The sequence below is a fragment of the Rhodamnia argentea genome, chromosome 8 (assembly GCF_020921035.1).
Source record: "Rhodamnia argentea isolate NSW1041297 chromosome 8, ASM2092103v1, whole genome shotgun sequence".
Lineage (NCBI taxonomy): Eukaryota > Viridiplantae > Streptophyta > Magnoliopsida > Myrtales > Myrtaceae > Rhodamnia > Rhodamnia argentea.
The window spans coordinates 25,402,914-25,416,872 of record NC_063157.1 but is presented as its reverse complement, the minus strand read 5'-3'; the positions used below and the strand labels follow the sequence as shown (position 1 = coordinate 25,416,872).

The following is a 13,959-nucleotide window of genomic DNA, read 5'->3' as shown; positions in this document are numbered from 1 at the left end:
TCCCGTCTAATTTCCAGAAGAGCCTGACGAGACTGAGACGAGACCAGACGATCCCACCAAATTCCCAGTCGCCGTATTTTGGTCACTATTCAGTATTTAGTTTCATAGGATGATGTCTATCCAACCTTTTTCTTTTTCGCTGAGAAACAAGGTTTTTTTTTTTTTGGGTTAAAGCTGAGAAACAAGTTCATACGTAATAAAAGATGTGAAACGAGGAGCATGTTTTATTTTCCTCTTCATTTTTTATTTTTATTTTTGGTTTTGGGTCCCTCTTCATCATGTCGTGAATCGAAGTCGGGTTGATGCTCGTTTGGTGATTTCCCTTCGACCTAACTTATTGCGTGATTTTCCTTCTGTTTAACCAAATCTGGGAAAGTTAAAAATTCAACTTTTTTCCAGACTTCCTCGATGATATTGGAAAATTTTAATCCAGATCACCCAATCTCATCAGAAGAACCTGAACATCTAGAAATTTGCCTGCGCCTACTTTAGGATTTTCCCAGTTACAGAAAACCATCATCTTTAACTTTAGGAGAGGCAACTTGGATGGAAATCCTCTGATGATGTTAGCAGAGATACACGACCAATCAGAAAAACTAGCAATTTGGAAGCATGGAGGCATACATTTTAGAGAATGGTATTTTCAGATTCAAGAAAACTAAAGGAAGCCTCGGGTTGTTCTCCAGCAATTTCAATTGCCAATTTGCCAGGTGATCTCCGGAAATTTCGGTCTGAGGCTTCAAAAAACCGTCCTCGGCATGCTTTTTTTATCTGGCTCAACACCAGCAAAAGTCTCTCTTGAAAGTTTGACATGAAACTTTGTATGATGAAGTAAAACTACAAACCCGGTTAAGGAACATGTCCTAATCCTTGGATTTGAAAATTGATGAAGAAGCGGTGAATTTCTGTGAGAGGCTAAATATTATTTCTTCTTTGATTTCAAAATCTTGTTACACTTGATGCGCGGCGGCATAAGTTAGCCAAAATAAAGCTAAAGAGGCATTTGTGTTCTCTACAAAGACAACTTGGAATGCTTTTCCTCTCATCATTCCGCCTTCCCAGCTTTTGCATCCGCATCCTCTTGCAACGATGCGGAAGCCTTGGACTCGTCAAACTCCAGCAACTGCAATCACACCAGAGTGAAGCCCATATATTAGTTAAATCAATGATGTAGAGGAAGCTCATTACATATACCCGCCCATTGCTGGCATTAGCAAATAATAAAAACCATAGCCATCACATCCATACACATTCCACTACCACAGCATTTGCAAATAATAAAACCATAGCCATCACTGTCAGGGAGGTCTCACAAACATCACTTGCTCTCCCCACTAGTTTCAGCGGCTGCAAGCTTTCGAGGCCCATTACTCAGTCTCTAGGAAATATAGGCCCCACTCCTATCATGAGTTCTGTTTACAATATGAATCTAAACGTTGCAATGCCACATGTGGCGAAACAATGTAGAGGCAGGGTATCCGCAAAAAGGACTCAAATGGAATAACAAGCTAATTAGCAAGCAAGAAGAGAGCATCTTTATCTCTCTATAGAGAATTAAGACCTTGTTATTCCAGCTCAAGGGAATAGCAACAATTCAAAAAGGTGACAATGCACAAGTACCAGGAATATCAATTGCCATTGGAGAAGACTATAGAGTAATATCTAACCTGTTTCACATCACCATTCCATAAGCAATGAGCAGCCAAACATCCTATAACCGCGGGCACAATGTACAGCAATGCTGGCTGAAAGTATAGTAAGCGAAAATTTTTAATGACAAATAGAGTAAGAAATTGAAAATCGGAGCCGTCATCACTGCACAGAGACTATCATTGAGAAGGAGAATACTGCAGTAAAAATCATCGAGCAATTACCTGAGCGGCTTGAAACCAATTCATGACAATAATGGTCAGCACAACGCCAGCCATGTATCCAAAAAATGCACTCTTAAAGTACTGGCTCTCTTTCCCTCTAGAAACATCAAATCGTAATGCTAATGCAACAAAGATACCTGCAAAGAAACAGTGCATGAAAATCCAGGTAAAAGATTTAAAGAGTATATCTCGAGTTGCTATAAGAAGTAGCATCCATTTCGGCAGAGAAAGTCTACTGTAGGAAATGATTCTACTGTGAGTTGGAATCAGACAACTCTAGATTGATTTATGACGTGTTCGTGTTCCATTTCTAAGATCAAGATATGGATGTTCAACAGAGGAAAAGTTCATTAGTACTATGAAATTGTTAATACTTCAGAATACAAACTATGGCTTTCCTAATGTGCTCAAGATCTTCACAATGCTCATACACTTGTGTTTGTTAGTATAAGTAAATCAACTGGATTAATTCTTGATTAAATGAAACAGAAAAACTGAAAACTTCTTTTTCGAGTAATCTAACATCCATCCAAAAAAAAAAAATAGTAATCTAACACAAGAATGTCTGTTCAAAGGGATAAAGGTGTAAATTTCAAAATTAAACTAACCAGGAATTACAATGTCGCCAAGACCAAGCATGGAAAATGGCCGTACAGTATCAGCTGTTGGGAACAAAAGCTGCACAAAATCTGGTCAGCAGTGCAACAGAATAGCAGCAAAGGCCAATCATGTTATACCAATTCAAACTATGGAGAAAAGGCCTAAACAAATGTAGTTGTCAATAAGACAGACTCACCTTTATCGGAGCATCAAAAGATTTTGCTACGCTAACCATCACCGGAGTAAAGAAAACCCAAAATATATCATAGACAAAAAGCCCAGCCTGGAATGCACAGATAAGGGTAAAACATATTGAAAAGAGGCAAGTTGGATAGGTTCTGAACCACAGAAAAATTAGTCAAATGACTTTATAAGTTCCAAACTTACCAGCAGGATAGCACCTGTCTTGAAAGATCCAAGTGAAAGCATCTCAATCCCCTGCAAATAAAAGATGCAGATTGCTCAATCAAAACTACCAGGGAGGTGAAGTTATGCAAACAAATTCATTCCAAAGAATATCACAGAACATCCTCATCTCAAAGGATCCAATGTAGCTCCAACTTTCTATTCACTCATGGGATCCGGGCAGTCCGGAGGGGACCCCTCCTCTCTTCTCAAGAATCCATACATTTCAATGTTAATGCAAAGGGCGAAGTAAAAAGTAGGTATGAGAGGATTAATATCAGATCCTCAAGGACAAATCGTAAATGCATGAATGTGATGGACCAAAAATCAGCTCCTCATTGTTTGAAGAAACTTATGGAGTCTCGATTCTGTAGTGGACCAATTCGTTAACTAAACTTGAGGTCGTGATTGAAGAAACCCTATGGCTGCAATAACACAGCAAGTAGTAACCACAAGGGTGATATTGCAGAAAAGCCCGTCACCTTGTCACTTTCTCAAACATATTTATTAAATGCGGTAATCACATGTCACAACTCTGCTAGTATCCCCATTGTAGATATGGTTTCAACATTGGACTAACTGACTTATATACTTGGCAACATCTCATAACTATGGAAATCATCAAGCAAAAAACCAACCCATTAGCTTGAGTAACCACTACAATCAAAACTAAGGCCTAAATCGGAAAAATGGCCACAGCTGCTGATATTTCTATTGACTGCAAAACTAAAGCAAACATCAGAACCTGAGATCCCTAATGAGAGCTAATTCATTGCTCCATAGTAATTTCATAGTATTTTTCCATGGTAAAATGGGTGGGGAGGGGCCGCCAACACAGCTACCCCTCCATAAGGACCACCCACCCATTACATAACGTTCAATTTGAGCCAGAGTTACTCATTCCATCCATAGGTGTATGTGCCCAGAACCGCAGTCTTATTTGTGTACCAAAAGTTAGGAAGTCTATCCACATGAGGTGGCAAATGCTAAAAGCACAAGTAGGCCAAAGGTTCGCTCACAACGTGGCTCAAACTTGTAATCTCATGGAAAATATCGTGCCCCTTTACCAGTGTGTTACCAAGCTAGGTGGTAACGTCTATAGTATATTTACAAATTTTGCACATGCATCCCAATAGTATTAATAAACATGTGAGCAGTATTTATAACATATTGATAAGCGTCATTGATGGGACAGAACTGCTTGTAAGGGGGGAAAATGGTTGATATCAGCATCTTTCTATTGCAGAAAAAGGGAAAGGGAAGAAGTATCAAAACAGGAAACTTGTAAAAACAGGAGAAAACCAAGAGTAAAGACAGCAATTCATCCAGTCAAACTGTTGATAACATACTGAATGGTCTTTTATGTAGACCAAGGTTTTATGGATTATAGTCAACAAGATGATTACAGAAGCATCGTAATTTCGGGGAAAGTGAAAGAAACAGACAGGAAAGAGGAGTTGGGCAGAATGGGAAAAGGATAATCTGTGTCTTCTCTCTTACAACAGCAGCTAAAAAGTGCAGGGTATTTCATTTGGATAATGAATAAATGATAGAGGGGGAAAAAGGACACAAAAAGCAAACCTGAATGCAAAATGCAAGGCCCAGGATATTGTTAGCCAACCAGTGCTTCTTAGAAGCATACCAAGCACAGAAGAAAGTCCCAGGAATTGCAGCAACAATTTGAGACCTAGTGAACTCGATCTCCAAAGCTGTGCAAGAAAGAAGCTATAAGGAACAATAACACTCTGCATAACACAAGCAAAATGGGGTCAACCGGGCCAAAAGAAACCACGGAGGCCTAAACAGAGTAGAAGAAAACAGCCAGTTCTACTAATACTCCACTTAAGCATCACAAGACAGAAAAATAGCTAAATAGCATGACCGTACTGCTCACTATACAGGTGAAAGTAAAATGAAATACCTAGGAGCTCTCGGCCAAAAAAAAAAAAAAGGAAGCAAAGAAAAGGCACTATGAACTCGTGAAAATCTTAAATGTCGATACTCCAGGGTCTATAGGGACTTAAAACATATAATAATAAAGAACGAACATACAGCGAAAATATGGAAAACGCCATGTGATGACATCCTCATTCCAGTGGTGAGGCAAGAATCTTTTAATAGACGGTAGAAGTGTTGCCCTGTAAAAAATGGATGGAAAGTGAATGAAAAGAGGTAATTGAGGGCAAAAACTGGCAAATCAAATATGGGATACACAGTGAGAAATTTATATGACAAGAACATACGAAAGCGCAATGATCCCAAGAACAAAGAAGTAGCAGGTCAATACAGCATTAACCAAATCCTTTGAAAGAAACTTGAACAGCAAGAAAAGTGACAGCAACATTGCACTTCCAACAAATGGAAAGCGCATGGCATGTTCATTGGACATAGTCTCCTGCAAATTAACCATGATAGTTATCAGGCACAGAATACCTGATGGCAGAGGAAATAAAAAATACAAAAGGTAGGCTTTGGTACATACAGAAGGTGGGGTAGGCTTGACAGATCGATAGCAACCCACATAAACTGTGAGGCATGCGGTCAAGATGACATTTAAGTTTGGATCCACCTTGACAACTAGAGGTGCCAATGTTAAGCCTGGAAGCAAGATGGACACCATGAAATATGATCAACCATAATCAGGAACTGATCAGAAAAAAAGCTCAGCCAAATCATTCTAATCATGAGTTAATTGTTTACTAGAAAGAATGGAGAACAGCAAAAATCAGTAGAACATTCAAGATGTTTCTAAGAAATTGAGATAATTCTTAATTTCATTTTCTTTTTTGAATAGTTATGTTTTGAGGTATAGGGAAAGTTGCTAAATCTGCCGAGTCTTAGTCTTTTTCACCAATCAACCATACTAGGAGATGCAGGGCAAAAATAACAATTCCAAAATTAAAAACCTAGTCATCTGACAAATGTGCAGAAATGGAGAGAAATTTGCTAAATATGATCAAGTCCAGAGCCTTTGTCAACCATCAAACAATACTAGGACAACATGCAATTTCAGTATAGCATGCAGACAAAAATGGCATTTAGATCCCATCTGCAGTGCACGCAGACAGAGAAAGCAATTACAAGAAGATGCTCCACGGAGAAGGGCGTCAATGCAAACAGATAGCGGATCCACGGGATTAAGGGTATCTTGAAGATTTTAACCAATCACCACTCCAATATGCATCACTAGTAATTATGTTATTGTTCATGACCACCAAAAAAAAAAAAAAAAATTCAAAGCTGTAACTAGAAGAATGAAAGTGTACAAACCCAAATACGTTTTTTAAAATATGTATTCACTAAGACCCTCACTTATGCAAGCACTGTGCACTGAAGAGGACAGCACAATTTTCTTCACAAACTGAAGCCACATGACATTTCTCCTCGCATGATATCAAAGGCTTAGATTGACCTAATGCGGTAGTGTAATGGTGTCAAAAAACATTAAAAACTAGTTCACTAACACACTTGTTCACTTTAGGGACATTTCCAGCTTTCATATCAAAGAAAGGAAGCAAATTTGTATATCTACAATTGTCTTCTCACTGAAAATTTCTTGCATGAAGATTTTCCATCAGATTAAACAAGTTGTAAGTGTTTCAAGTGATGAAGACGGCCCTAAATAAGTCCTATAATTAGGTAAAATACATGTATCAGCAATAGCTAGTTGGCCTCCAATACAACTTTGGATAAGAAGACCAAAGGGCTCGCGATCAAAAGATTGAGATCAACCCAATTTTCGGAGCTAATAACCTGATGGGCAAGAAGGCAAACTCATATAATCGTTTGTTTGAACTAACAAGTACTGAGTGGTTAAATGAAATGAATCGATTAACACCGATTACCAGCACATATAAGTTCAATGTCATGCGCATTCCTACAGGTCAAAAAAATTGTACACAAATCAACATTGAACCACATGAAGGTACAATTCTTTTGGCCCAACGCTCCCTGCATTCACTGCTTCAAGAAATTTGAACGTCATAGGAGAAGTTGGCTAAACAGCAAGGCAACCAAATTCTAAGCACATTATCAAGAAAACAAGGAAAAACAAACCTGCTAAGGCTATGTTTGCGATGCGCTCACAGTTCTTCATCTCTTTCTCCAAACGCGAAGCTGAAGGCCAAAATTTAAGCGAATCACACCACTTTGGCGGCTGAATTTACCCTCAAGACCCAGTTGAAAAAGATCAAAGATGATAGATAGCCTCTTGCACCACAACAAAACCCAAAAACCCTGCAATCCAAGAGTTCAAAGGAAAATCACCCCTCTCATCCAGTACAAGGGAATATATCACGCGGCAATCGACAGGCAACTTAAATCAGTCAAGCCACTAATCCGGATCGAGTGAGCTTCTCTCACGACTCCGCACGCAGACAGAGATTTAAAGGCAACAAGAAATCCCCAAGCACTGCGAGCAAAACACGCGCGACCCATGAGCGAAGAAACCCGCAACGCTCTCTCTTTTCGTCCCGTTCCCGCGACTTTTTCCGCAGTGGGAATAACAAATCGCGGGAATTCACGCGGCTTCTTCCGCAATGGAAGTACGAAATCGCAAAGAACTCACCAAATCGATCACCCCAAATCAACCCGCGAGAATCAAAAAGAGAAAATGCAGAAAAAAAAAGGGAAATTGGAACTGAAACGGTGAAACCTATACACATACTCCGATGCGAATGAGGTAGGCGAGCGAGCAGAGAGAGAGAGGGACGAGAGAGATCCCTACACGGCGTTCTTTGCAAAACGATGCGGAGGCAGATCGGTGAATCCCGTCGACAGGAGGAAGAAGAGAGAGAAATAGAGAGAGAATTCGATATTTGCAGAGTGCGATAGGGTTTAACCTGCGAAAAGTCGTTCCAGGTCAAAAAAAGGTTGACCGAGCGCTTCTCAGTTGTGGCTAATCCTACTGGCGGTCACGAGCTTGTTGGTGAAAGCCAACCCGAAGGCCGGACCGTTTGCGGGCTGTGACGCTATTGGGCCGTCACCTAATGCCGGCCGAACGCACCGGATGCGACGGCGATGGCGATGACTATCGGGAAGGGGGGATCCACGTCCTCCAGCCAATGGAATCTCGCCATGTCGGATTGGGTGGGAAATTATCTGTCTTTGCCATCGCTTTAGGCGTTTAATCTTTCCGGCATCTTTTTTAGTTTTTGGCCCCGTTTTTTTGGGGTATTTGCAGGAAATCCCCGTGGGACTTTATGTAATTAGGGATGTGCCTCTGCAAGAGGTCGATTTTCGCAATTCACTCCCATAAACTTTTACAAATTAGCCCTTCATTTAACGATTTTTTAGGATAAAAAAGAAAACTTCGATAATGAAAATCTTCTTCTTTTGAAAAATGCTTAGGAAAGGGGGTAATAGAGAAAATGGTATCTTCTCATGCCCAAAGGATTATCCAAGGGTCGCTTAATAGCTGGGATTCTTCCTTCGATGAAAAAGATAAATCTCATTGACCATTCTTTACGAGTTTCAACACTTTTTTTTTTAATTTTCCCTCGGATTAGGGAGAGGGTGATTCGTCGATCGATAATACCATCATCCTACCCTCTATTGGAAAAATGTCAGATAACATGTAATAATAATAATAATAATCGTGGGAAAATATGTTGGAAAAGATGAGAAAAGTAATAACGATTGTCCGAGGCGTGCAAGCACCGTCATTAAGGATAATTCCGCCCTTCGGAGTACGAAACTCGATGTGTAAGACTTCTAGCAACTATTTTCCCAAGATACAACAAACCTTCTTCTATATTCCGCACTAAATATTAGAAGGAACAGGAACAACGTTATATGTATAACCCAACAAGGAAAAGTAACGGAAGGAAATGAAATTCTCTTGGTAATTCGGTATATATCTCGAGATTGTCTCTTGAAGTTCGATTTATATTGAAGACAAAATAGAACCGTTAAAAAATCGTTATAAAGCCGTTGTAGAATAATGAGTGATTTATGAAGAAATAAATCGCACGTTATAAAGCAATTATATGACCGTTGTAAAACCGTTACAAAATAAAAACTTTATAAGCGATCATAACTATTATCAAAGCTTTTAGAAACACTTCAAAACTGCTGAAATATCCAACGCCTTCTCCAATTTTCCTTTTCACTTTAGTTTTTACTCATCCCCGACACGAGGTTTTTTTTTTTTTCTTCTGGTCAGACCTGATGCGGGGTTCGCACGCCAAAAAAAAGTACAATGGATCTACTTTTCTCGTGTTGATGATGTCATATCATTTCTTATACTTCATTTTTGTCACGCCAGAACTATCTTAAGAAGAAATGCAAGACTATACTTTCAACCGCTCTTTAGATTTGTGGGTTAAAAGGTCACGTACATCGACTACATGAATTAACTAATCACGTGCGATGTCTGCGCTTATTATCCATCAATCAAAGAAAGAAGGATGAAAGCATGGCTCCAATAATAATAGATCATCACTGGCTTTGCCTCGAAAATCTGAATGGGAAAAAGTATGGAAAAAATTTAGTCATTTCGGCCCATTATGGACGGAAGTTGTTTAACGTCTTATGTGACAAGACTAATGTTAATGTGGATTTTTTTTTTTAAAAAAAAATCTTTTTCTTTCCTTTTTTTCGTATAACCTTGGGTCGGTGAGGGTGTCGCAACCCTACTTGGATCTTGGTGAGAGCCAATGCCCTCATTTTATAGACCAAATGAGGGTTGTCTACACTCGCCGACCTGGGTTTAGGAAAAAAAAACGAAAATAATGAAAATTTTAAAAATTTAGTCCACATGAGGTTGAGCTTGTATTCATAAAGATTATACGTTGAAATACGGTCCGCTCGGTGAGCGGGCGACTATACCATTACGTCAACATTTTCTATTCAAAATTGGCTAGAATGACTAAATTAACAAATTAGCAAAAAATTTAGGACTAAATTAGCCGAATTAAAAAATTTATGACTAAATTGGCACAAGGTACATGCGAGACTAATTTGCCAAATTGAAATTTTTATGGCTAAATTAGCACAAGTATAATAAGCTTAGGACTTTTTTTTTGGGTAATCTTTCCATATTCCATGACATATCTTCATGACGGATCGAAACTCGAAATGCAAAATTGCTTGAGCCAAACAAACTTTAGGTTACGTTCAAAAATGGTAAACGTTTTAATAAATTGTTTCAAGTTCTAAATGTATTTGGAACTAAAAACATTTTTTGTAGATGTTGTAGCGTTTTCTCTACAATTGCTTAACGAAAATAGAAAAAATAAAATAAAATAAAAAAATATTTTTTTTTCACCCAAAGGAAGAATTCCAGGAGATGGGAGGTTGGGCCAAAAACGATGAACCGTCCAACGATAGGTCAAGGTGGCGAAGAAACGGACGCCACCCCTAATGAGCGCAACGAGCGATGGCGGCCGCTATACCAACGTCAACTTTTCCGACAATGATTGGTTGGAATGGCTAAATTAACAAATTGCAAATTTGCTAAAGTTGTTTCTAAATAAGTGTTCCAAAACCTCGAGACTAATTTGCCAAGTTAAATTTTTTATTTCTCATTTTGCTCAAGTATAATAACTTATTTTTGTTTCTTTCACTTATTCCATGAACAATCTTTTTGACCATATGCATTTTTGGAGAGTCTAAGGTTATGTATATAGTAACGTTTTCGTTTCCTGGAACATATTTGGAATAGAAATATTTTTTGTGCTTACGTTCCCGGCTACGATTTTCGAGAACATAAACAAGTTTGGCAAATAAAAAAAAAAAATACTTTTTCATCAAAAGGAAGCATCTCGACGGACCGGCGGCTAGCGGCGGGCGGAGGTGGTGGCCGGAGATCGACGGTGGCGGCGGGAGGCTGATGGGCGGCGGTGGCTTGCACGCTCGCCCTCAAGTTGTTCTAAACGATGGTGCATGGTGCAGAAATTTTTTTGCTCAAAGTATTTTGTTTCGCACTTTGGAACATGTTTTTACCAGCTACGCCTTTTGAGTTATTTCTAAAAAAGTGTTTCGAAATATCCGGAAACAAGTTTTTTTGTTTCTTTTTTGCCTCAAAAGTGTTTATAAAAAAATTTTTTTTCAAAAAAATACAAATGCAAAAGTGATTTCCCGAAACACTTTTGGAATATTTTTCAATCATACACGTTTCTATTCCAAAAGTGTTTTGGAAATACTTTTGAAACAGAAACACTTTCCAGAAAATGTTACGATATAAGCCCTTACCATACAAACCCTAATCTCCTCTAGCAAGACGACTAAGTACGTGCGTTCTCGAGCATCGTGCAATTCCCATCTAAGGCCCAATGGCGCTTAAACATAAAGCTTGTGGACCCCCGATTCATTACATTAGAGGAGTCGCATCTGTCCAACGTGGATCCCGCTAGAAATAACAATCCCGAGACACGCGACGAGAAGATCGGTACGTAAAAATCAGGTCATTCGGACGGCTTGGAGTCGGACAACTTTGTGGTGCTAGACGAATCCGATGACTCTTCCGCTCCACCTCTAAGTATTCGTTTTGTCTCGAAAGAAGGAAGACACGCCACAGAAGTATCGAGCGTGCCGTGGTCGGTATGACAACCCTTATATTTTTATCTATGCTGCTCCTTTTCGTTTACTCTATCAATGAAATTATCTGTCTTTTTTTTTTTTCCTCTTTTCAACCACTGCTGGCCAAAAGGAAATTTAATGTCTTGTTTTTAGCTTGGATGTGTAATAACTATGTCCGGTGACGTCATGTCGTGAATTTTATACTGTGATTTGGAATGGCCCGCACCTTTCATTCGAAAACTACATGTCGAGCTGAAGAAAACCAGCTGCAATGGCCTCCTCGCAATCAAGAAACAAAATGATTTATATGAGAGGATACGCATTTAGTCGCTCTTGTACCTATCTACAAGAATCATCGCACCTCGTGTTTAGTCGATGCATACGTAACTTTAATTTGTTCAATATGGTCTCTAAAACTATACGAAGGATTTTCAATCTCACCCTTTTAATTTATCCAAGTAATGGAATCTAGTAATGTAACTTTCAATCTTTCCATCTTGCATAGTTGACGATTAAAAAAAAAAAAAGGTCTCGGGAGGATTATCTAAGTATGGTATTTATCTCAAATCAAGATATGATAATCCACGACATCAAATAACGATGGACATGCTAACGCCGCCCTCATTGACTTTTTTTTTTCCCCCTTTTCAAAGTAGATGGATAAAAAGATGGGCATGTCAACTCATCATTTTTAAAATCCAACTCAATACATAATAACCCGAGTCATCAAATAACATTTAATTTGTCATTTGAGCAAATGGAATGACTATATTGAATATTTACCAATAGTTTAGAGACCACATCTTACATAATATGAATCTAGTACAACATTGGACATTAAGCCAGAATTCATGGACTATTTGCGCCATTTTCCCCGTACGCATGTAAACACCCTATGGTCTCGCATTTTACAAGTGTCAATATTTTCCTAACACCTCCTTGCCGCAATGAAAGGCTAGGGACACCGCCATCACTATACGACATGCGCTCTTAACCTATATCTTTTTATACACGACGGTTCTCATCTTATCTCGAAAATAAAATCATTGAACAAGTTTACAATATCACCTCAAAAGTAAGCCGTAACACGTGCGAGAACCGGCATACATCGAATCAAGACCTGAGTTTAGATAATCGCGTGTATCATCGGGCAGAGGCTGGGGTTTTGTTCACACGATGTGAACAACCTCCTCGTACGAAGATTTTGCCCTAGACACGACCAACATTAAAGGAAAAGTTCGAAAACCTAATCATTTTATATTGTCAGCGGCTGATAAGAATGTGAAAATGATGAATAGCTGGGGTTGGCGGAAATTAGCCTTCGGTGGACCCAAAATCAGGAGAATTGTCAAATGAGCACGTTCTTCATACCCTAATGAAGCTGCAATAATAATAATAATAATAATAATAATAAATTTAAAAAAAATTGAGACGATATTTCACTCTAATTTCTAATAACCCCAGACGAAAAAATACACGTTGTCCATCGGAAATTCGAGTGGAAGATACATCATACATGCACCAAGTCTAGTCAATATCTATGGATCAAGGGTGGGTGGTCAAAGTCGTACTGTACTTTGGATAAGTGCCACTAATCCATAAGATTAATTTATTTTCATCTGTCAAAGTCAACATTATTACAAGATTTTTGTTTTTTTCGTGTAACTTTTTGTCTTGTAAGATTCGAATTAGACGATAGATCCGGTTAAGTGTCGCTGTTGGAGTGGTTAGCATCAAGAGTTGGAGCAACAAACGACCAAATTTGTACTAAATAAATGGCTAGCCATTTGATGGAAATTCAAGTTTGAAACTTATGGAATTAACCTATTTTGCTTTTGGTTAACCTAAAAGAAGAAGAACACGACGCCGCAAGAATTGAACGACAAGGCGAAACGAGGTGGGTAATTCTCAAGTACGGTACGGTTCTAAGGGAAGAAATTGAAACACCCGCTCCGAATCGGAGATAACAGGCCGTTCGACTTGGGAGGTTCCCAAATTGCGAACGCTTGGTTCGATCGAGCTACTGAATACTGAAAACAAGTTACAGCGCCTACTCCCGATAATTATACTGAAATACGAAATTGGTTGGAGATCATGAGGCGTTTCAAATAAGAGCAATCTTTTTCCTTTACTATTTTCTCATCTATAATTTCTATATGAAATTGTTTGTTAGCATCATCATTCAATAAATGAATCACATAATTATTTCGGTCATTTTAGTCCTCGTGTTAAGGGTAGTCTAATTAGTTTAATAGAGAGAAGGTATGGATTTGGTTTACTTTTGACCACTCTCTTTCCATTTTTTTTTAATTTATATTTTCAAATTATTCATTTTTCGCGAATCAAACGAACGCAACACCGTATCATTGAGTTAGAATCAAATAGCAGACCATAGATTAGCTTCTTAGAGCATGACTAGTGACATATACTAAACCGACCGTGCTACACATGGATTTGATTTTATGGTCGTCTCTCGATCGTTGGATGAAATCCTAGTCGATCTCCGCACGACCATTCTCGATCATGCGACCGACTCTCTAGTATCGCGAACCCGAGCCCG

General features: G+C 38.8%; 1 protein-coding gene across 1 annotated transcript; it reads right to left on the bottom strand.

Moving 5' to 3' along the window:
- Nucleotides 1-902: 902 nt before the first annotated feature.
- On the bottom strand, nucleotides 903-7,665 carry LOC115735501 (signal peptide peptidase). Its single transcript, XM_048284110.1, has 12 exons — nucleotides 7,534-7,665; nucleotides 6,936-6,995; nucleotides 5,362-5,477; nucleotides 5,123-5,274; nucleotides 4,932-5,017; nucleotides 4,461-4,588; nucleotides 2,862-2,912; nucleotides 2,671-2,757; nucleotides 2,483-2,552; nucleotides 1,875-2,011; nucleotides 1,668-1,745; nucleotides 903-1,123 (listed from the first exon to the last, which is right to left on the bottom strand). The coding sequence occupies exons 1-12, from the start codon at nucleotides 7,541-7,543 to the stop codon at nucleotides 1,046-1,048; spliced, it is 1,053 nt and encodes a 350-aa protein (XP_048140067.1). The 5' UTR covers nucleotides 7,544-7,665; the 3' UTR covers nucleotides 903-1,045.
- Nucleotides 7,666-13,959: the final 6,294 nt, after the last annotated feature.

Coding starts and splice junctions, on each gene's coding strand:
- LOC115735501 (XM_048284110.1), bottom strand. Junction 5,275..5,361: donor TCAAGCCTACCCCACCTTCT/GTATGTACCAAA, acceptor GTTAATTTGCAG/GAGACTATGTCCAATGAACA. Junction 2,913..4,460: donor GCCTTGCATTTTGCATTCAG/GTTTGCTTTTTG, acceptor TTTTATTTGCAG/GGGATTGAGATGCTTTCACT.